Source organism: Ambystoma mexicanum, chromosome 4p (assembly GCF_040938575.1).
Source record: "Ambystoma mexicanum isolate Mex_15411 chromosome 4p, UKY_AmexF1_1, whole genome shotgun sequence".
In the NCBI taxonomy this organism is placed as follows: domain Eukaryota; kingdom Metazoa; phylum Chordata; class Amphibia; order Caudata; family Ambystomatidae; genus Ambystoma; species Ambystoma mexicanum.
In genome coordinates, this window is record NC_090927.1 from 1,252,740,211 (window position 1) to 1,252,764,536 (window position 24,326).

Genomic DNA, 24,326 nt, shown 5'->3' on the forward strand with positions numbered 1-24,326 from the left:
AACTAGGGGCTTGATTGTTGTGTTTTTACATTTTGTTTTGAGAAAATGTAAAAATATAATAAAAACATGGTAAAAAAAAAGTTCCAAAATGTTGCCACTTGAAGACAAGTAATTGCCATTTTATTTTGTCCAAGTTGGCAACACTTGCTGAACTTCTCCAAATCCAAGGTCTCGCGCTCAGTTAAAGCAGCTGGGGAAACCTGTGTGCAACATGCAGGTCACAGGTTAAACTTGGGGAAGAATTCATCATTCGTCAGTTGGTAAGTTAAGTACAGTTGAAGTGGGTAAACTTGAGGATTTGTGGTAGAAAGACTTTGTAGGGCTAAAGAACAGCCAGTCCCATGTCAGATATATCTTTGTCTGGTTTTCATTCTTCAGAGGTCGGTAAAATGACTCCCATTGAGATGTCGATTATTATATTATGGACATATCATGGCATACATGTGCCACTGGAAGGCCAGAATTGCCGGGAAAGTGTTAGTTCCATGACAAGCATGCACAATGCAGTGTTTTATCTTTCGGAATTGGAGGTTGGTAATATTACAAAAACAAAGTTCAAATCTCACAATATGTACCTCTAAATGTGCCTGCTGAATTGGGGAGGTGTTAGTCCAAAATCAAGCATGTAAGATCCAGTTCGTCATTCTTCTGAGCTCACTTACATGAGTATACCATTCAGGATGGTAATAGTACAATATGGAGATTTCAATAAGATTGGTAATTGCTATGACCTCACCATATCATGTGATTTACTTTTCAAAGGACTGGCAGACTTGGCTGTATTCAGCCACGACAAGCATGTATGATGCAGGCATTTGTCCATAAAACATTACTTAATTGAGTACTATGCAGTCGTAAACAATACAGTGGTTCAAGTCTGTGGCAGCTCAGCACCTGTAAAAGACAAGTTTAATGCATATTTGTTCATTGTGTGTTTTGTATAGCAATCATAGTGCAGATCCATTCCGAGGTGAAACTCTATACTGGCTGCAAGCAATTAGACCTGGCAACAGTTCTTTCGGCCAAAAAAGCTCTGACTTTTTAACCCACTGTTTACATACACTGACCAGCCTGCATTGGTCATGAACTTAACAGTAGTTAACACAGGCCAACTATTGAGCAATGTGGGGTCACTCCCTACAATGAGGCATGTTATGCTTGTATATAACTTCATAAAATGTTATGTAAATAACAGGTTACCTTGCATCCTCCAACGAGTTAGCAACATGTGGCTACAAAAGTACATAAATAATATATTTATCAGAAAAGCAACAACCAGCTAGTTTAGTCTGTATCAACATGTTTATCTAGTAAATAGTCTACAATGCATCAGTGATTTGGGTGCTCCTGGCAGATGCAAAACCAATACCGGCTTTCCTAAACACAAAACCTCAAAATGTATCACTTCATAGTTTTCATTACTAAAAAAGAATATATATATATATATATATATATATATATATATATATATATAGAGAGAGAGAGAGAGAGAAATAATTGCAAAACTGTACAATTGAATACATTTTACATGGTACTTCGTTTCCCCCAGTTCCGAAATAGACATCAAATTTAACGTGATGTTAAATATATAACTGATGAGCTGCAAGAGTGTCCATGAATGGTTGCACAAGATTATCTGTTGAAAAGTAAAACACCAGCCCGAAAGTGATAGAAATGGGTAAAGCAGGTAATGCCTTCTTGAAAACTGCCAACAGCAAGAGAGTCAAACATAAACCCTGCCAGAGAAAAAAAAATATATGCAACATTAGTTTGTGGCTATATGAAATTACACACATGTTTTTTTAAAAGTCATAATTTATTTATTTAATATAAACATAGCCGAGATGGCTTTGTATATACTTTACAAACACATATAAATATATAAACATATACACACACACACACAAAATGTACACTTCTTTTCCAACTCCAACACTTCTACCTTCCAATTTCAGACTTCCATTACATTACCTAAAAATAATCATATTTTTAAAATATAAATAACATCTTTGTATATTTATAAAAACATAATTACAAATCAATCAGAAATTCCCTTGGATAAGTCATATAACATTTCAGTACATTTCAAATAAAACGTCACAATAAAATATATAAAATTCACAATCATGACCTTCCATAAATCTGGTCCATACGAATGATCTATCACAGTCAATAGCATTGTTATATCCTTTCACATAGTTGTATCTAATCTTGTTCAAGCTCATGCAATCAACCAATGTGTTCTAATGTTTACAATACATTTTCTCCACACAAACGACACATGCAATCAGATCTAGCAAAACCAATGTTTGCACCTTTACTCTCTAACACTTCACTAATATTACATTTGAGTAGTAGGTAACTACTACTACTAGACAACTATTGGATATGCTGAGATGTAGTTCGGTTTGGAAGCTCGAATCATTCTATATTGTACATATGGGCCGCTATTTACATTTGTCGATAGTCGGACCAGATTATTCTCAGTACTATAGATGGTGAATTTCTGTTTAAGCCAACATTTACGCGACCCACACTGTGTGCCACTAATTATATGCCTATACCCTTCGAACCATTCATCATTCATAATCAGTATCTTTCCCAGGATACCTATGCTTTCACATCGATCTAATTTAACGAAAGCCTGACGATAGCAGACCATGATAGTGACCATAATAGTTGTGTTCTCCAGATATAACAATCTTTCGTAGCACATCGCCACCCTGAATGTGAAGGCTGCCAGGCTACAAATCAAATTCCAGTTGCATATACTCAACTGGTAGTGTTTCTGGCATTCTGAACATTTTTGCTTAAAATTTTCTCATTACCCCACACAGATTATGACCCCATACCTCAATCCCATACATCAGGAATTACCCGATCTTTGTGTTATATAAGTGTAATATCGTCTCTGATGAGCAGCCTCAATTTCTACCAATAAAGGCACTAATTGCATTTACTATTTTTATACATTTATTTGTTGTTTCTTCCCAATGTATATGCCATTTAAGCTTATCAACAACCAGTCCTAGGTATTTGTAGTCTTTACGCATTCCACAACATCACCCTCAATCTTCCACACCAAGTTGTTTATAGTTTTCTTTTTACTTGTGAACACCATAATCTTACTTTTATTGATGTTAACACAGAGGCCATTATTATTTGCATATGTACCCAATGCATCTAACATGTTTTGCAGGCCCTTAGGGGTGTGATCAAGCAGGAGTAAATCATCTGCGTAACCTAGCCAGCCGATTCTTTGTGTCCCCACTTCAACAGTATAGTGATCTATACTATCAAAGACATTAACCAGGTCAGCCAGGCACAGGTTAAAGAGTGTTGCTGCCACTATACATCCCTGTTTTCCCCCTCTATTTGTACAGATTTTCTCAGAGGGCGTACCTTGGCCATCTAGCCGTACCTTTAAATTGGTGTCTTTATATAATAGCATTATCATATTTAATAAGCCATGTGGGATATTCCATCCCACTAAATTTCTCCACAGCCTATTCTGCATAACTGTTAAACGCAATGCTGATATCGATATATGCTTCATAGACAGGGGTGTTGCATCTAGTCCACGCATATTAAACTGCAAAAACCAAAATCAGTAGGTTGTGTTGTGCTTGAATCAGCTCTAAATCCAATCTGATTAGAGGGTAGAATGTTACTGTCTTTGATCCACTGTTCTACCATTAACACCTTTGCAAATATCTTCCCAGGTAGATCAAACCTTGCCAACATTCTTTAGTTGGAGGGTTCTGACCATGAACCCTTCTTGTGCACCCAGAGAATTTGGCTCCCCCTCCAGGATGCCGGTAGGGTACCACATACACCAATATGCACAAATAAGATATGCAATGCTCGGGTCCACGTCTGGCTAGATCTTAAGTAGACTATAAAAGTGCTGTCAGGGCCGGCTGCCCAGGAATTGTGTAATCTCTCTATAATCTTAGTTATATCACTGACTGATGCTTTGCATACCGATTTCACTGGAGGCAAGATTAACTCCTCGTCTAACGGTGTGCGTGCTCCCAATGTGGACTATGAAGGTGCACCAGTCTTTATCTGGGACACTGTTGATAGGCAAATCTCTCTTAACTGTTCCCCTTGGCACTGTCTATATACCAGTGTAGTTTCCAGTATTGCCAAAGTGCGCTACCTGCTGCCACACTTCTATCTCACATTGCATCTGGCGGTTTCACAACCACCTGCGATACTCCATTTCAACCTGTCTAATCTGTTTAGTGATTTCCTTTGCAGTATACAGGCTCAACACCGGACAGAGGATTGCAACAATATTTATACGCAATTGTAATTTTGCTGCTATAATTCAATCAGTGCTGTACCTTTTTGTGACCCTTGTTGCACCACTCGTGTATGCTCTTGTAGTTTCTTTTCTGTTTTATAGCATCTTTGACACTTGTCGTGAGCTTCAGAAAATCAGCCATTATAGCAGGTCATATACTCCCCAACATACTGATCGATAAATACAAGCAACAGCTCACTAATCACTGCTTGATCTTTATGCAAATTAACCGCATTTCACTGGATTCGGTTCTGGCCATTATTAATGTATATGTTCCCGTTCTGCGCACATGTATTCAACGCACCATTTTTTAGTGTGGGTTTTAATAATACACATAGTGGCATGTGATCACTTTCATCTAACGTGAGAACTGCCATATGCTCCACCGAGGCTAGTGCTGCTGTATTTGCAAACACAGTCAATTGTCGATGCACTAGTCCCACTCACCCGCGTAATGCTTTATGGGCATCCCCTGGGCAAAATCCATTCAACCTATTGAATCCAAATGAATATAGCAGGTTAGCCCGTGCTTTTCCATGCCTACTTAAGTTTAAGGGTTTAATTGCCTCTGATTCGCCCATGTGTACTAATTCTACATTATTTGCCTCAATGTTTGCATTAAAATCACGACTACCCACATAGGTTTAAGGCAATCAATCTTCTGAAGAATCTTCTTCACTGTTGCGACATTGTCTTTAGTGGCGATAGCATTGGGCGGGTCGTATACATTTACCAAAAACAATTCGGTTTGTTTTATTACTTGTATTGCGCGCCAGACCAAAGGGTATCGGGGCGCGTTACATAAGACAGTTTACAACTTAGTTACATATCACTTAGAACATGGAACACGTACATAATATAATAAATATACATAGCAGAGAAGATCAAGTATATCCATGTTATTACAGGATAAAGACAGAAAATACCCAGCAGATGTAAAAAAAACACCCAGGGTCAGATGGGTATGTACAAGTATACAAAGTTGGCCTGTTGAAGGTGGCCAGGAAAAGTCAGTTATGAGCAGTTAGGTGTCCAGAACTTATTTATCCGAGTCTTTGATCCACCTTATGAGATTCTGTCGGAATCTGTTCCCAGTGGGAGAGGTAGGGAGATCAGAGTTGAGCTGCTTTGACCTGGAAGCTGCATCCTCCGACTCTTCCGACTCTAGATAGTTCAAATCTAGGTACTGTAATGCCGTTGGTGTTATACGATCTGGTGAATCTAGTAGGACTTATTCTAGTAAGTCCCTCACAGAGATAGCAGGGTTCAGCGTTGTTTAAGTATTTATATGCAAGTGAAGCAACTTTTAACTGGATTTTCTCCTAGGTCGAAAGCCAATTGGTTGCTCTTCTGGTTTCAGAGATGTGGTATCTCCTGGAAATGCTTAGTGCTGCTTTGAGAGCATTATTCTGAAGGAGTTGGATTCTCTTAATGGTTTCCTTGTTGGCCCCAATGTAGAGAGAGTTGCAATAATCCAACTTTGATCGAATGAGTGCTCTAGCAAGGGTGATACAACTGTTGTTGGACAGGACGGGTTTACCTGCTCTTATCAATTTGCAGGTATATGCAGTGGCAGAAGCCATTGCATTAACCTGTTTATTAAAGGAGAGGGTAGAATCAAAATAAAAGCCCAGGGTTTTCACCTCATGAGCAGTGGTGATAACGTTATTATTGATGTTGAAGGTAGAATAGTTGGGTCCTAGTTTTTTAAGGGTAAAGGAGGTACCCAGGATGATAATCTCGGTTTTATCATTCAGACATAGTCCATGGTTGGCCATCCATGCCTGGATGATGATACACCCTATTCACCAAGGCCAAATCCTTGTCATAATCACCAGTAAGTGGTAGGAGAATCTGAGTATCATCTGCATAATTAGTTTAGGTGATACCAAGAAGGTCCAGATCATCGAAAAAAGGGGCTTTGTGAAAATATTGTATAGGGTGGGAGAGACACATGAGCCCTGGAGCACTCCGCATGTAATGGGGATAGGGTCTGCCCCTGCCATAGGGGAAAAGACTCATGGTCCTATTGTCGAGAAAGGATTGTATCCATGCTATAGCTTTTTCAGAGAAGTGAGCAGCCGAGTACAGGTGCCTACATAGGACTTTATGATCAACAAGGTTGAATGCAGCTGAAAGGTCCAGTAGGAGGAGTAGGGCTGATTTCCCTTTATCCCTAAGCTCATCAATCTGGGCCTTTAGATCTATTAAGGCTGTTTCGGTACCGTGTTGGGGTCAGAAACCAGACTGGCATGCTCCTAACAGGTGGTTGACTTCTAGATGTTTTTGTATTTGCGCATAGGCCATTTTATCTATGATTTTTAGTAGAAAGGGCACGGTTGTAATTGGCCAGTAGTTCGTAGGAATGGCAGGGTCTAGCATCTGTTTTTAAAGTAAAGGGAGCACCCAAGATTCTTTTAGGTTGCTTGGTATGGATCCTGTGGCAAATGATGCATTAATGAGTTTCGAAAAACTCGTTTTTCCATTGCTGTTTTGGTGGTTTACTCTCAAATCCATCCCTAACCTCCCATTATTATTCGCTCTGGTTTCAATGCCTCTCTTAGAATCATTTCTTGCTACAACTTCATCTCCTTCCTTAGTTCGCAATTTTATCTCAGAGGGTTGCAAATTTGTGTCATATTTTCTATTAACGTAGGCACTATTCCCATCTTTTTGTGCCATAATTCTTGCAATCTTACAGGTGTGCCCCATGCAATACAACTCTTTCATATTGCATAACATATTCAAGAATGGTGTCAGAGGTAAACCAACATTTCATATGGGAGTTATTAGATTTTATTATTGATAAGTAAATCCATCGGCACATTCTAGCCCACAAGTGACTGAAGTAAATAACTCACAAAATCAGATCTCACCATCTGTTTTTGATTTTAATCCAATCACCGAAGAAGATATCTTTTCACTTTTTTGTGCTCTCAAACCCACGATTGAATCTCTCTCTCCTCTGACAGCTTATGCAGCAAAGAAACTGGCATATGATCTCACCCCTTTTATTACCACTTTTGTTAATAAGTCACTAAGGGATTGGATTGTTCCGGAGAGTTTGACACTTTCAATTGTGTCACCTCTATTGAAAAAGCCATCATTTGATGTTGAGGTACCATAAAACTATCGTCCTAATGCAGGACTGCCATGGCCAGCCAAGGTCCTCAAAAAGGTTGTAAGCAACCAACACCAGAATTTCATCGAACATGAATTATTACTGGACACATTTCTATATGGTTTCCGACCAAAATATGGAACTGAGACTGCCCTGCTAGTAGTACAAGACGAACTGTTAAAGGCTGCGGACCAAGGGGAGCTCACACTCCTGGTTATGTTAGACTTGTCCGTGGCCTTTGACACAGTAAATCATCAAAGGTAGGAAGAGTATCTGATTCAGCATTAAACTGGTTTAGGTCTTTCTTGACCAACCGTCAACAGCGTGTGAGATTGGAGGAGCTCCTGTCGGACTCATCTGTTTGAACTGTGGGGTTCCACAGGGATCCTCCCTGTCCCCACTGCTGTTCAATCTGTATATTCGGCTGTGATGCTGGAAATGCATTGGAGGGACAGGACCTCCCTGTCCTTGTCCTGTAGTCCTTTTTCATTTGTGTTCTGTATGGTTCTCTGCCCAGGAGTTCATGTGGGACTCCTGGCAGTGCAGCTCTTCCTTTTTTTGGTTTGGTGTACAGACCCATGGGTTACCCTTATGGAACCCATGGGTGGGGGTACAGCCTTGTGCCCCTAGTGTATGTTTTTGGGCACCTGTGTGTGGCCCACAGAGCAGGGTATGGGCTGGTGGCAGCTCCATGCTGAATTTGACAGGTGCTCTGAGTATCCTCCATTTTGGGATACCCAGGCCCTGCCACTGGAATCAGTTGATTCCCGATAGGAAACAAGATAGCCCCTGAGGCCTCTTGCTTTCTATTGCCTGTTACTTTGTTTTCCCAAAGTCCTGGGAAGCCCTGACTCTGTCCCTGGCTGTTGGGTGGAAGTTCCATATATTGTTATAGTGTTGTTGTGAAGTCCAGGCCAGACTGGCTGGAGCCTTCCCCGTGACTGTATGTTGTGGGTACACCCTATGGGTGGGACATGGGTGAATGGAGTGTGTGACCAATATGCACTTCTTGTTGTGGATGTCTGGTTTCTGGTGTTTGACACAATGACTGAGACAGCCCTGCCCGAAACTGGTATGAATGCAGTGTGGAGTGTTGAATGGCTGGGTACTTGTCCCAATACACATAACTTGCTGTGAGTGTTCAGAGAGTAGAGAATGGCCTGAATGCACTATGCACCTGATTGGCTGCCTGCCTGCATGAATGCCCTTCTGACCGATTGGTTGCCTGAGTGTGACCCAGCAGAATGAATGGGAGATTAACTAGTATATCTAGGGGCCTCTCACTGCTAGAATTCATGTTCAGAAGCTGAAGAGAAACTGGAGTTGAAACTGAAGCTTAACCTTGAAGCCCTGCTGGAAGAGAAGTCTTGCTGCTGCTATACTTCACCAATCTGAAAGCTGCTGTGTCTCCAAGGATTGACCCAGAGAGGACCTGGTTAGGCTCCCTCTTCCCGACCTACGAGGGACCATCGTGCACCAGCTGATCTTTGCCAAAGCTCCCTGGTTGACAGACCTACGACAGGCTGCCGACCGGAGATGGGGACCGCCGCGGAATCACAGGGAGAAGCGCCCGGACACTGTTGTCCATCACCGTCGCCGACTAGAGACGCCGCGCTCCCTTTGCCTAAGTAACATTATCAAAGGACGCTCTCGCCTGCACCATCGACCTCTTTGTCCCGTCGGAGAAAGTCGAGGCCGCTGACGTGCCGAGGAGCATCCGCCGGTGGGTTTCCTGCCACCTGACGACCGTAGAGACGCCGGACGACTCAACGCCCTTGCTGGGCCACAGTTCTTCACAATCTCTTTGCGGGCCTGAACTATCGTCACCGAGGTGCCCCGCACGCCTCTTCCTTGCAGGACACCAACACTCCGTCGTTGACTAGCACCGCTAGGAACGAAGCTGCCACCTCACCGTCGTTTTTCAACCCTTTTTCCTCGTGGGATCTCGACAATCCGTGGCTCCTGCCCTAAAGGGAGCTGCTCAAGAAGGATCTGTCGACGACAAACTCTGCTATTCCAGGAACATTGGGGTTGTAGAACTATTGTAGAAGGAAATAAAACTTCTAGAACAATATATGGACTGGGCTTGTATGATATATCTTTATTTACAGGTTGCCCAGGTGGGTGGGATCTCCACACAGAATTGTGCCTAGTTGGTAGGGGCCAGTATTCTGCCAATTGTTTTAACCAGCTGCTCTTCCTCCTATGTCTATTGTTGGTTACCTTTATTAATTGATTTGTGTGACATTTAACCTGCGTGCAGTTGATCCACTTTAATGAAGTCTAATCATTGTGGTACCACTTAGAGCTGCATATATTTGCCATTATAGATTAACTAAGCACAAAGTGAGTTATTGTGATTGTATATAACCTTGAACTTAATTATATAAAGACTGTGTTTTAACTAATACAGTGTGTGGACATTCCTTTGTGGGGGCTTGGGGACTGCACTGCACTTAAGAACCAGCCTGCATCACCTCCTGAGAAGCTAGGCCTTGATTGCTCAACCATGTACCAATAATAGAGAATCTTGGCTGGGGTCCTCTGTGCCTCTCCTCTGCCATATAGAGAGCAGAAGTACTGTAACGCTCACCTGATTCCCACGGAGGCGCAGGTCGTGGCAGGAAGGTGTCTGGCTCGAAAGGTGATGTGCAGGACTCGATGGGCTTCTGGGGTCGAACCTCTTCGCACTGTGTGACGAACTCGTAGGGTGAGGTTTCTGCAGGTGAAAGAATATAGGGGTTAATGGTCTGGGTTGTGTAATGCCTCTCTTCCTCTCTCTCCCGAGCTTCTCCGTAGAGCCCCCTGGTCAAGGTGCTTACCTTAGATAGGTGAATGCTGGACTCTCCATCTGCGTCTGATGCAGGGCGCTGTTGCCAGTTCCTTCACTGGTGAAATATAGGCCTCTTGGACTCAGAGGACCGTTCCCGTCGTTAATAGCATGAGCGGTGAGTTTCCAGACACCATTTTAGTCTTTATAGTCTTTAGAGTCTTTAGGTGCAAGGCACGTTAACATTTGAACAGGACTTCGTATGATGCTTTTCTCCCTTTTGCTTGCAGGACTCTTGAGGAAGATGAAATGAAGCGCCTGGAAATGCGTGAGTAAATGCAAGCGCTCTAGCTGTCTTTTCCCTTGCAGCGTAGATCGTGCTGAAGAGGCACCGGAGTATTTGCAGGCGTTCTATTGTGAAGAGCGCGATGAGCGTAAGTAAATACCTGTATAATGTCTCTTCTTTTGTCTTTCAGAAGTGTGATTGCAGCGCCGGAGTCCGCGGAATGTCCGTAAGTAAATACAATGCTTTTATCTCTGCAGGCGGCGATGCAGCGTGAAGAATTCCAGAGTTCACGGAGTGCCGGTAAGTAATGACAATGCTTTTGTCTTCACAGGCGAAAGTGCAGCGTGCCGAAATGACCGCAGCCGATGGATCAGGTGAGAAAGCACTGCGAGTTAAGACTGCCTTGCTAACCTGCTGTTTCTTGTCTCTGCAGGTGCTGCTGTCGACTGGATACAGGAATGGTGAGTATGATTCTTGCAGATTCAGGATCGAAAGAAGAAAGGCTGGAACAGACTTGGTGAGCGTTCTGCTGCAGATGCAGAATAACGCGAAGCACGTTTGTTCAATCGGGTGTGGTTTAAATAGCCTTGGAGTGATGAGGCGTCTTCCTCCACGGCCCCGCCTAGGTAAGAAAAGAGTTCCAGTTCTAGAAACTTTCCAGTGCTGAATCCAGGGAGTGGAGCGTGCCCCACCCAGGTAAGAAAGTAGTTCCTGTTCACCGAGGACTTCTAAGTGCCTGGTAAGTAAGCAGCATGGTCTGCTGCAGGTAAGTCCACCCAAGCATCTGCACACATACTATGAGCCCGGCGCTTCCAGTGCCGGGACCGATGATTCTGATGAGCCTGGTGCCACTGGTGCCAGGACAAGGTCCAAAAGGTCCCTGTGGGGACCGGCTGGTGCCTAGGATTAGGGTTAGGGGCCTGCTTCCAAGGACGTTGGGCTGGTCCTGGCTCCTTGGAAGCAGTGATCATGACAAGTACAGATCCCCCCCCCTCCAGTCTTTACATCGGCCACTTCTTCAAATCCTGAGACGCTATGGGCTGGATTTCCACTCATATGCTGACGACACCCAGATGTTTGTACAAATTGCTAATTTCCAGGAAGTATTTAGCTAATTAGGGCTATGCCTGGAAGAAGTAGGCAGTTGGATGTCCAAGAACAATTTGCAACTTAATGCTGCCAAAACCAAACTCGTATTGTTCGGACCTAAAACCTTGCTGTCAGCAGCCAAGAAGCTGCCTATTCAATCACTTTTGGGCAAGAGTATCAAATTTGTATCTAAAGTCAAAAATGTGGATTGTATGTGGCAAGAAGACCTGGGCAGTGAAGCCCATGTGGGAGCTAAGATCAAGGCAGTATATTTTGTCTTGCGAATGCTACGTCAAGCACTCCCCTACACACCAACTAAAGATCATCCATCTGTGGTAGGAGCACTAACCAGTGCCCACTTAGACTATTGCAATAGTCAACTGTTGGGTATTCATGCCAAACAGCTTCAGCGGCTCCAGAAAGCACAAAACGCACAGCTGTTAGACTAATATTTAAGTTAAGAAAAGTTGACCATGTGTCTCCATTTTGCCGGGAGTTGCATTGGCTAACAGTCGATTATCACATTAAATTCAAAACATTCTGTATTGTCTTCAAATGTATTAATGGCATCGCTCCCCTGTACTTACAAGAGCTAATACAGCCATATCATCCGACGAGACAATTGCGATCCAGTGACAGACATCTTCTGAGTATCCCTCACCCAGTTTTTACACCTAGAGGTGATAGAAGATTTTCAGTTTTTGGTCAAAGGCTGTGGAATTCCCTGCCACTACCTTTAAGAACAATGAGCTCACTTCTCCAATTTCGGCAGGTACTGAAGACCTTCCTTTTCAGGTAGACGGCCCTGTGTTTTCTGGGAACCTGTTTTGATCTTCCTAGTCTACCTTCAGTTGTGTCATCTGCGCCAATATACGGTTCATTTTGTTTGGTGCGCGCTACAAATGTAAAAAATCCAAATCAAATGTCATTAGAGGTAATCACTTATAGGGCTACTACAGTATGTAAAATATATAAAATTGCCTCCCTACTGAGGGGAGGTAAATGTTAAATATAAGACACTGGTGTAGTTTGGAGGGCATTAAATTCCACAACTAGATCAGCATGTACATTTCGCTCATTAGTGTTTTTTTATTTTTATTTGGGGCTGATTAGTCCAACACTCTGGAAGTTTAGATTGTCCAATTAGAAATGTTTGATTAGCGGCACTCGGTGTTTTCCTGCTTCTCTCTTTATTTGCTGCTGGCATAGTCGTCCTATCATCATTCATTTTAGCTACTTGCTAATCTTTGCTAACAAACAGGAATTCTTTATCATCTAGTGCCTCCTCATTAATTTTAGAGCGTACTATATTTTGTTTTATCTGCTTCCTCATACACTTTCCATTTAACCTTTACTATTGGGTGTTTTACTATTGGCATTTGCATTCTGAGTTGGTTCTTTAGTAGTAGTATTGTCAAGATCAACAATTTAACAATCTACCTTAGTGTCGCCTTCAATGCCATTTTTTACTCGTTTTAGGTCGATTACCATACATAAAGGCTTGAGATGGTACTTTTATGTTCCATCTATACAGTGTCTCTATGCTCACTGCCTCTTCTACATTGTTTATCTGATTCACTTGTGAGATCTGCCGCTCTTCTAGTTTAAAACCTATGAATAGTTGATTAATTGTATCCTCAGTATTAGTACTTTGTTCTTGGAGTATCTTCCTACTCTGGTTAATGGACTTATGTATTTATATAGATTGCACATCTAATTTATTTTCTAACTTATCACATTTCCTTACTAAGGTAGTTAATAGAGTCTCAAATATTCTAAATATCGCAGTTGACGTAATGCTGGTATTACTAATGTCGCCATTACTGCTGTCACTATTGTAGTTATCCTGCGTGATGTTTAACTCCTTTTATCTTTCCCCAGACCTACTACACTCACCTTGTGATAGCACATTTCCCTGTACCGCCCCATTTTGCTGCAACTTTGGGCGAGTATCAGTGCAACTAGACATATCGCCTAGTTCAGCTTCAAACTGTACTGTTAGGTCAGTTCTATCGAGACAAGGTGTGGATACAAGATGGAGTAGTGAGCTTACTGGTTTATCTGTTTAGTTTTGTTTATTCATTTATGGGAGTACAACTACTGGTTTGAGTACTCGGACAGGCATGTTATTATCCTGTAGAGACCCCCGTCTGTTCAAGTCGGTATCTCCAGCTACAACTTCAATCATGTCTCCAATCTTGATATTGTCATGATCATGTACATCAGCTATAATGCTTTCATGTCCTCCTTCGCCACTATTATGCTCATATAAACACAGGAGTTCATCCCACTCTCTCATATTATTAATTTCAGCATTTGTCACAGGTCCTATTACATGTTCAATTAACTTAGTGCCCAGGCAGCTCAAAGATCTTTTTCAATCTGCCACAATATCCGTAGCTGCGTTTTCTTCATCAATGGCAGTGTGTTTACTTTCGAAAAAAAGAATGTCCTAGTTTTCATTGTGGGAGGTTTTTTTTGTGGTAAATCGGTTTATTGTTTTCCATCTTTAAACTTACATGCCATAACATAATAGATGACATAACAACAGGGTCTCCCCCCTGTACAATCAGTTAATAAAATACACTGGACTGTTATAGTCATAGTGAAACAATAACGCATACTGTTTTAGGTCTTTGAGCCTATAAAATATTTTCTTTAAACCCTAAGCCAACCGGGCGGGTCCCTCCCCTACTCCCCCCCCCCTTCCAGAGCATATTCTATTTCACTTGTGAGAACTAGAGTAGGGATAGTGGCTAAGCGTAGGTCAGGCCAATTTATAAGAGTCAGAAATATGAGGCATATGGGATCCCAATGGTTGGGCATGGTGTGAAATGGGGTCATATCCAGTTAGTTGGACAGCACTAGTAATTCCGGGTTGGTGTGCATCAGTGGCAGTCTGTGTTCCCCTAGATGAATGGGTCTAACCGCTCCCAGAATTTGTCTGCCTTTGTTGTGTTAACTCTGTTTTGTCGTTTGAATGAGGTTCGTTCCAGGGTGCAGGTCCTAGACAACAATCCAGACCACTGTGCCTCTGAGGGTGGGTAGCTCGAATTCCACTGTAGGACTAAACGTTTGCGAGCAGTGAAGAGTATAATGTTTATAGACCTGCGGGAGAGCGAGTCTTCATGCCAATCAGTGTATCTTTTCCCGCATAGCATGGTGTCAGGGGACAACAGAAGATCAGCGTCTTTTATGTGTAGGATTTGTCAGTGGACCATACGCCAGTAAGGCTTCAATTTAGGACAGGACCACAGTATGTGCCCCATAGTGCCCAAGTCGGTGCAGGCGCGCCAACAAGTGGATGATGGTGTCAGGCCCATTCTAAACAGTTCTTCCAGGATGGGAGGGCCAGGCCCCCCGTCTAGCTTTGCAGCATTAAGGATAGTTGTTCGTAATCACGCCTTTTTACTGCGCCATATAAATCTGGCTATGGCAGTATCTAGGTCTTCATACATCCTGGGAGTGGGGCTAGATGGTATCATCATCGCAAAGTAGATTAGTTTGGGAATGGAGTTCATCTTAACTTCATCTTAAGGGTGTTTACCCTGCCTGTTAGAGAGAGGAGCAAGATCTCCCATCTCGTCGGGTCTAGGCAGATACGCCACACAATATCGGGGTAGTTGAGGTCCCAGAGTTCGCAGATATGGGCACTGATTCTGACCCCTATGTACGTGATATGGTGCAAATGCAATGGGATATCCTGTCACAGCGGGAGAATCTCAGACTTTGACCAATTAACCTTGTACTGGGCCATCGGGCCCTATTTTTGTAGGAGACATTGGAACATTGGACTCATGGGAGGGATGTCAGGCTTTTACTAAGGTAGAGTAGCACATCATCCACGTATAGGGAGACCAGATGTTCTTCCATCCCTCGCCTTATACCCTCCGCATGAGGATCCATGTGTAGTTTAACTGCCACTGGTTCTATGGAGAAAGCATATAATAAGGGCGGCAGGGGACATCGCTGTCACGTACCTGATTGAAGAGAAAACAGGGCCGACATTGTGCCATTTCTGGTCATGAAGGCCATCGGTCCGGTGTACAATAAGTGGATTAGGCCGATAAGTGAGTCAAGAAAGCCATATTCTGCCAAGACCAGGAACATAAAGTCCCATTGGACTTTGTCAAACGCTTTTTCAGCATCAATCATTAGGATAGCGTCATCCTGTTCTGAGTCGCCAGTCATAATGTGTAGCAATCTGCAAACGTTATCCCCTGAGTAACTTTTGTGCGAATGAAACCGGTCTGATATTTATTTATCAGGTGCAGTAAGACCACTTATTTTCTGCGCCAAGCATTTCCTCAGGATCTTTGGTCACAATTTATGAGCGATATTGGGCGGTATGAACTGCATTCATCTGGGGGTCACCCCTTCTTGTGAAACACTGTTTGCGGCTAACATCGTCTGTGGTAGCCGTCCTCTTCGCACCGCCTCGGCGAACAGCCCTTCTAGTTTGGGGATTAATTTGTCAGCCATCATTTTATAAAAGTCTATCGGAAGTCCATTAGGGCTGGAGGCCTTACCCGGTGAGAGTGAAATGGGAGTGTCAACAGCATCCCATTGGGGTGGTAGTAAGCCTGGGAAAGACGATGGATCCCAGGAATTATTGCATTTTTTGGCCTGAAGTTGGTTTGGGGGCAGGGTATAACTCCTCATAAGATTCAGCGAATCGGGTTTTGATGCCTTTGTCACCCACTAAAAGGGTCCCGTGTCTGTCCCGTATAGTGGTGATTATCTGGGCGGCTTGCCACTGTTTCAGGGCCACCGCCATTAAATGTAGTGGTCTGTCGCCTTCGTGGTAGTACATCTGGGTCCAACTCGAATAGGATTTTTGGGCACTAGAGGATGTTATGTGTTTAATTTCTGTCCCAATTGTGCAAATGCATGCTAGGGTCTGTTGATGGGGCGTTTTGCGCATGGAGTTTCTCGAAGAAAGGGAGCTCTGCGAGAAGTTGCGTTTCTTTTTCCTTCCACTGTTTAAGTTTGTATGACCATCTCAAGATGCATTTGGCCTCTCATGAAAGCCTTGATGGCGTCCCAGCAAGTATATGCATTATATTCATGATTTAAGTTGGTAGTCCAGAACGTGTCAATATCTTTTTTGATGTGCTCTTAGAAGTCTGGGTAAATCAGCGCTCTCATATTGAGGCCCCATGGTGGGATTTTGTGGGGCGTATTAGGAAGGGTCATTAGAAGCCGCACAGGGGCATGGTCTGCGATGGTGGTGGGGAGTATGGCACAGTCATCAGTCATGCATATGGCATTGGCTGGGACGAACCAACAGTCAATCCTAGAGTAGCTCTGGTGACTGTGGCAGTAGAAGGAATAGTCCCTGTGATCGCCATCCATGTATGTGTCTCCAGACATCCCTCATACCAAGATCCATCATTAATGTTTGGAGGACAATTTGTTTTTTCAATTTCGCTGTGTTGTCCGTGCCAGTGCTCCGGCGATCCAGGGCAGGATCAATGGCGACATTGAGGTCCCCGCCCACGAATGTTAGATTCCCTAACAAGTGTGCACAGGCAGCAAAAGTATGAGTGAAAAACGCTGGGGTATCTGTCATAGAGGCATATATGTTTAAAAGTGTAACAGAGTTGTGGTGTATGTGTCCTCGCATGATGATGTACCTGCCTTCTTTGTCCGTGATAATATTCTGTACTTGGATGGGGACACATTTGTCAATCAGTACAGACACACCCCGTTTACTGTGGTATGGAGAATGGTTCGCCACTCCCACCCAGCCCCATTCAAGCTTCTTTGACTCGGTTTATTCAGAGGGGGTTTCCAGCAAAAATAGAACATCCCCTTGGAGATCCCTCCTGTGGTTCAGAACCCGTCTTCATTTGATGGGGGCGTCCCATTCCTTGCACATTAAGTGTGATCACCGTAAGTGTAGCCATCTATGTGTGGTGTGGGGGTCTCACCCGCCAATTTCGGAGGCCTATTTGCATAGCATCCCCTTCACTCTGGGTGTGATCATTAAGCATGCAGCCCTTGTCTCTAACCAAGAACCTCCAACTTACAACAGTAACCAGAACTAGTGGGAGCATATAACGCACGTAAACATTGGGATAGAACATGCCTTTCCCATACAAGGCAGTACATTCCATGCTTGGATTTGCTCGGGACGGGCAGGTTCGTCCGCACCCATCTCCATGCATTCCATGACCCCCGTATGGGGGAGCATGCTTGCGTCATAGACGTCTAAAATGCAAGACCAACAAAAAATCCTTTTCTGGAACCTCACAAAAATAGAGGTCATATCAAAGTCAGAACTAAGATCACGATCCGGGCGTGGGGAGGGCGTCGATATGGCTGCAGGAGCTGAGATGTATGATCGCACCTGTACATTAATGTCTCCCTTTACAACTCGGTGCCAGTTCAGATGGGCCCAGGCCACCAAGCGCCGCTCAGGGTATCTTCAGTTTGGGCACCTAGGGGTCAAGCATCATCTGCCGGGCCTAGAGTCCTCGTTTAATTTCACACTTTGCTCTGTGAGCAGCAAGAACAGATTTGCGGGACTTCAAGCAATCATCTTGCCGTTCCCCTTCATGAGCAGTCAGTCTGGGCACCAAATTGATTGTTTGCCCTTTTGAATTATTTTTTGCCATTTGAGTTTTTGGTTGCCTTACTCTGTACAACACCCAGCCCTCCAGGGAGGCCATGTGTGGTCACTGTAACTTGATGTGCAGGAAGAGGAGAGTGTGCTCCCTGAGTGAGGATGAGTAGACAACTCTACCATTGGAGAACTTGGCGGAAGGGTGGCGTGAGGCGAAGCTCGACTTTCCAGGACCACAATCTTTGTTGCCAATCAGCATCTACAAGCTCTTGAAGGGGTCTCCTCTGGAGTCCACAGTGAGGGATTAACGAAATGCAAGAAGACATCATTCCCAGGAGGGATTAAAGAGAGCGGACTTATGCGATTGATAGCACCAACAGCTTCTGGACCTTGTTCAGTATTGTCTTCACCCTCTCCTCTGGTGGGGAGTGGCGACACACGTGAAGGTGTTGAGATGGGAGCCCAAGAATAGCGAGCTTTGTGCAGGATGCAAGCATGACTTTGCAAAGTTCACTGAGAACCCCACAGATGTTACACACTGGATGGTATCCTCTGTGTGTTACGTCATGGGATGCACCAAACAGTCACCCAGATGCGGATAAACGTGAACGCCTGAATGACAGAGATGGGCCGCCACTGGAGCTAGGTATTTTGTGAACACCTTTGGCGCAGACTTCAACCCGAAGGGAAGGGCTTTCAATTGGTAGCATCTTTCTTGGACGATCGGAGTAAACTCCTGTGCCGCTGATGAATGGGGATATGAAAGTAAGCAGCCGGTAGGTCTAGAGGGGAGAGGAAATCCCCTTCTTTCAGCTGCTCTAGGATGTGCTGAAGCGTCACCATGGGAAACCTTTGAGACTGGAGGAATTTTTTTAGCCTCCCGAGGTCCAGTATTGGTCTCAATCCTCCTGATTTTTCCTTAGCAGAAAGTGTCTGGAGTACACTCCGGAGACCCTGAGGTGCAGTGGTACGATTTCGATGGCCCATTTCTTTAGGAGGGGCCATACTTCTTGGAGAACCAAGGATTGATGTTTTTCCGCCTTTGGGACGGGAGGAATGGATGGATATTTTCCCATGAACTCCAGGGTATGGCCCTGTTGAATGATGGACAGCACCCATTTGTCGGCAGTGATAATTTTCCACTTTGCAACAAATTCCGCAAGTGGCCCTGCCTACTCAGGTGTTGAAGTGAGGGGTCTGGGGGTTGGGCGGGAAATCGGGCTTGTGGCCTGGTCAGGTCTGCTTAGGCACTGGACCTCTGGAGGAAGCTCCACGTCACCACTGGTTTCCTCTATAAAACTGAGATATTCCCTTATATCCTTATTGGGTGGTGCTGGTACAGGATGTCGGAGGATCTGTAGTCTCTCGAACACAATTCTGTTGCATAAAGAGCCTAACAAATTATCAATAAAATAAAAATAAACCAAAAAGGACTGGCAGCAATTTTGTAGAGTGCCAAGTGAACAGGCTGTTTCAGTATCGGCCTTGATGGCTTGTAGGGTTGCATCAGCAAAACAAAAGAGGTGATGGCTGGAAGGTTTAGAATAAAGCTTAACTTCTGGCATTGCTCTGGGCAACCCTCCAGACCATCATTCTTCACCTGCCAAGCCAATACAAAAGGGGAAAGACCATATGAAAATCAGACTTGGTCCCACCCCCAAAGAGGCAGTCCAGCCTGAACTGCTTGGTCACATCCCTTCTGCACAAGACCACAAGCATCCCCAAACATGTTTCAGCCTCATTGGACGTCACCAGTGAGGACTATCCTCTAGTACTGGAATGGTCACCATTGCAGATTCCCACAGCTTGTAAAGGAATCCCTCCTTTTTCTGTTCTTCTGGTAGAAGATCAGAAAGCTTTGCAGCTCGTGACATGGAAAGAGCCAATCTCATCTGGAGGAGAATTTCTTGGCAGTAGGTCTGCAGGCACAGCCACCTGGCACTAGATCTTCAAACTTGTCTGTAGATTGTGTGCCTAGTGTACCGTCTGTCAGATAGTCGTCACCGTCTGTGTCCGCTCGTGACATAAGGGGATGGAAAGAGCCAATCTGATCTGGAGGCAAATCTCTTGGCAGTAGGTCTGCTGGCTCAGTCACCTGACACTAGATCTTCAAACTTGTCTGTAGATTGCGTGCCTACAGTACTGTCTGTCAGATAGACGTCACTGTCTGTCACTGTATCTGTGAGGGTGACTGGTGGCAAAAGTGGAGCCCTGGAGGAGGTTCGGGAGGTGGGGGTGCAGGCCTTCACTTACAGGAAACTGACACGGTTGTGCTGGAGAAGGCAACGTTGGAGCTGGAGGCCACAGCTGGATTTCCAAAACAATTTTCTGTATTGTGGATAGTCTATCTTTTGACATATCACAAGGACGGAAGGAGTGCCCATCGGGGCAGGTGCCACTGGAAAAGGACAAGGATCCACAGGAGAAGGACGAGGTCCCACTCAAGAAGGTTGCATAGGGCCTTTATGAAGAGGAAGGCCTTGCTTTGGTGGAGCTGGAGGCAGCATGCCAACCCAGCTTCCTCCTCGTCTTCAGAAGAGACAATCTCTGGTACATCCATGTCTGAATCAGCACCCTGCTTCAGTATCTGCTCAGGAGGGGCTGTGGATAGACAGGGAACTGATGGCGGCAGAGGAAGAGCCAATGAAAACAGTGGCTGAGCACAGGTCCGCCTTGGAAGATAAGACAATGCAGATCGGTCATCTCTGCCCACAGCCACTCCCTTTGGGAATGTGGAGACCAAGGGCCTTTCAACAGGAGTCGTTGACGATGCAGACGTGCTTGGCGATGTCATAGGACTAGTTGGCAACACAAGTTATTGTAGGAGACGTAGACAATGATTTGGTCATTGACGGGGTGCAAGTAAAGGTTTTCATCGCCAATGTAGTTGTCTTGGTAGTTGACAGAGTCCTTGACGGGGTGATGGTTGAAGATTTAGACCGACTGAGGCATTGACAGGTCGTTCACAATGATGCCATTGACGAACGAACTAATCATGGACAAGCGCTGCTTTTGTGAAGAGTGCTTGGACGACGAAGCTGCAGACAAAGGCATTTTCGCTGCAGAAGTTGTCAACGAGGTGACGGTAGATGGAGACGTCAACGACAAAGTCGTTGAGGGAGCAGCCCGAACGTGTGATCCATGTCCCCTTTTATTTATTTTTTTATTCTTTATTTTATTTAGCATTTGTTAGTCGCTTTATACAACTGAATAGTGTTTCAAAGAACCACAAGGCTAAATGGGAAGGGGACAGGGGAAAATTAACAATGGCAAAACAGTACAATACAGTTTCATTTAAAACATTTTTTTTTTATTCAACAAACAGATCCAAACAAGCTTCACCATGTAATTCCAGTGATACAGGCTTATATGAATTCAGTCATTTCCCCAGGGAGCGTAGTCGTTCCTCCTCCATCTCATCTTCCCGGCAGGTCAACCACCTCCCACAACAATTCCTGCCCATCAAGCTTCATGTTTCCACCATAGTCAGTACCTCCGAGCTCCTGCATCAACCTCCGCCCGGGACCATACGGCTCCTAAGTGTCATCTTCTCCCGGGTTGAACATGCTGTACCAGGGCGTTCCATGCTTCGATTCCCTCATTCCCTTCATGTATGCCCTTCTTAAGCGCATTATACCATACAGCAGACTCCACTAATGACCATCGCCTTAGATCCGCCCACCAGGCTTCAATTCTAGGGCCTTCAGATTATTTCCACGCCATGGCAATTCTGCGTTTTGCTTATACACAAACCAGATCCTTCATTTTGGTTAAGTGAGCGTTTTGTCTGCCGGCCCGAGGCAACAATCCTAGTAGACAGTACTCTGGGGGCCATGTCTGCATCTGCATGCCACCGCGTGCCACCCTCCCGCTACATCCCCCCAAAATGTCTGTATTACTGGGCACGCCCAAAACATGTTTATCAGACCCTCTCTCTCCTTTGTGCATCTTGGACAGGCCTAGTCACCCTGTTTCAGCATGAGAGACACCGTTTATGGAGTTATATAACACTCTGTGTGTGACATACAATTGGGTGAGATTGAGCCTAGCGTTTCTTGATACTCACTTTGTGTAGAGCAGTGCCGTTACCGATTCCACATCTGTAGGTGCTCTCCCTATGTCCGTCTCCCACTTGCTACGCACTTTCGGCTCCAACGCACCCAACCAGCCCAGGAACAGGTCATATAGTCAGAGACCATGTATCCCCCTTCTGACACGTCGTACATGATGTATTATTTCTCGGTGGCCCCTATTTCACTCTGCGGGCCAAGCCATCTTTCCCCAATTCTCTTGACCATGCCCAAGTACAGCAGGAATTGCCCTTTGTGTATTGCATATTCGCTGACTAGGGCCTGGAAAGCTATAATTTTATCTTCTCTTTTGTACCACTACACCTCACAGTTCACCTATGATTCTCACCGGGGAAACATGCACTGAGCAAAGATCTGAGTCACCTAGAGGTTTCCAGCTTCTCCATCTCGGGAGGATAGCTCAGCGGCAACGTGCTTGCCTTGGAAGCAAGACGACACAGAGCAACACAGGTTCGATCCCTGGGTCCACGCTTAGAAACCTCTGGGTATTAAGCGCGTTATAAATAACTTATCATATCAAATCATATCATATGTCTTTACCCAGTTGCAAAGCCGGGAGGGTCTCTCTAGAGCAAGCTCCTTAATGCATAATACTTCCCTCAAAAAATATTGCTTCAGCAACGGTTGTAATAGCAAAGTGTCCTGTGACGCTTCGTCCCCCAGCCAGCGCACCACATGTTGCAGCTTCCCCGGCAGGTAGTAGCTCTCGAATTGGGGTACTTTCATTCCACCCGCAGCATAGTCTCTCTGTAGGGTGCTCAAAGCAATTCTGCTCACAAGAAGTCTCTCACCAACACGTTCAGCCTCCGAAACAAAATTGCAGGTATGTTATAAGGAACATTGGTGAAATACTACAGGAGGCGGGAGACTACGACCATCTTCAAGAGGAATGCTCTTCCCAGTACTTCCAGGGGCAGCGTTATCCATGGCCGCTTGCGTATTGTTCTTGTGTGAGGCCACTGGGTCGTGCCACACGTTAATGCCTAAATAACGAAAGTTATCCGTCTCCCACCGAAGTCCCAGCAAGGGCAAATGCTGTTTGTCGAGGTCTCTAAGCCCTGTGAGCAGGAACAGGAAGGACTTCTCTCTGTTCACCCTGATCCCTGACAGCTCAGCGAACTGACATCCAACAAGCACGGTAGGTTATTATCTGGCCTGTTTACATACAGCAGCAGCTCATCTGAGTGCAAGGAGATAAGGTGCACCACCCCGTCTAACTTCACCCCTGTCTCCCCATACTCCTTCCTAAAGAAACACAGCCAGTGGCTCCATTGCTAGAATACACAGCATCAGCGATAGTGGACAGCCTTGCTTGGTGCCCTTCTGCGCTTACCACACCGCAGAGGTCTGTCTGCCTGTCTTCACATGGACCCTGGGTGCCGTATAGTCAGCTTTAGCCATCTCAAAAAAGCGCCACAAACATGCAGTCCCAGCAGACCGAACCAAAGGCCTTGACTGCATCTAATGAGGCCACTGCACTTTCGTCTGTCAGATGGTTAGAGCTGTCTATCACATGGTGTAGTTTCCACAAATTCCATGTGGTGTTCCGCCCTGGGAAATACCCAGTTTGGTCGGTGTGTACTATGTCCCCTATCTCCTCAATCTGTTTGCCAACACCGCCGTCAGGATTTTGCAGTCTTGGTTCACCATAGAGAGGGGCCTGTACGATGAGCAGAACTGCAGTGGTTTACCAGATTTAGGATTGGTATGATAGTGGCTTCCCACAAGCTGCTGGGTAGTACTCCCAGCTCATATGCTTCTGTATAGACCTGGAGCAATCTAGGCGCTAGTATTCCCGCATGTTTTGTAAAACTCCCCTGAGTCCATCGGGTCCTGGGGTCTTGGAGGTCGGGAGTTCCCTCATCAGTTCCGTGATTTCTTCTAGTGTCAGTGGGGCATCTAGTGCGTCCACCTGGTCTTCTTGCCCCAAGGCCTCGTCACCCCTTTCTATTGTCTCGTCCGTGTATAGATGTGTGTAGAATCCAAAAGACACCTTGTTTATCCCTTCCTGCGTTCTTTTCATTTAACTTTTTATTTGCATTTCTTAAACTTCATGTATTGCCAAACATTGAACTCCTCCCCCCCACCCCTG

General features: G+C 44.9%; 1 protein-coding gene across 1 annotated transcript in view; it reads right to left on the minus strand.

Moving 5' to 3' along the window:
• Nucleotides 1-1,283: 1,283 nt before the first annotated feature.
• Nucleotides 1,284-24,326, minus strand: part of PSEN2 (presenilin 2) — a 609,714-nt gene continuing 586,671 nt past the window's right edge. The window contains exon 11 of the mRNA XM_069606926.1: nucleotides 1,284-1,736. Coding sequence (XP_069463027.1) covers nucleotides 1,581-1,736 — 156 coding nt within the window. The 3' untranslated portion in view covers nucleotides 1,284-1,580. The remainder of the gene's footprint in view (nucleotides 1,737-24,326) is intronic.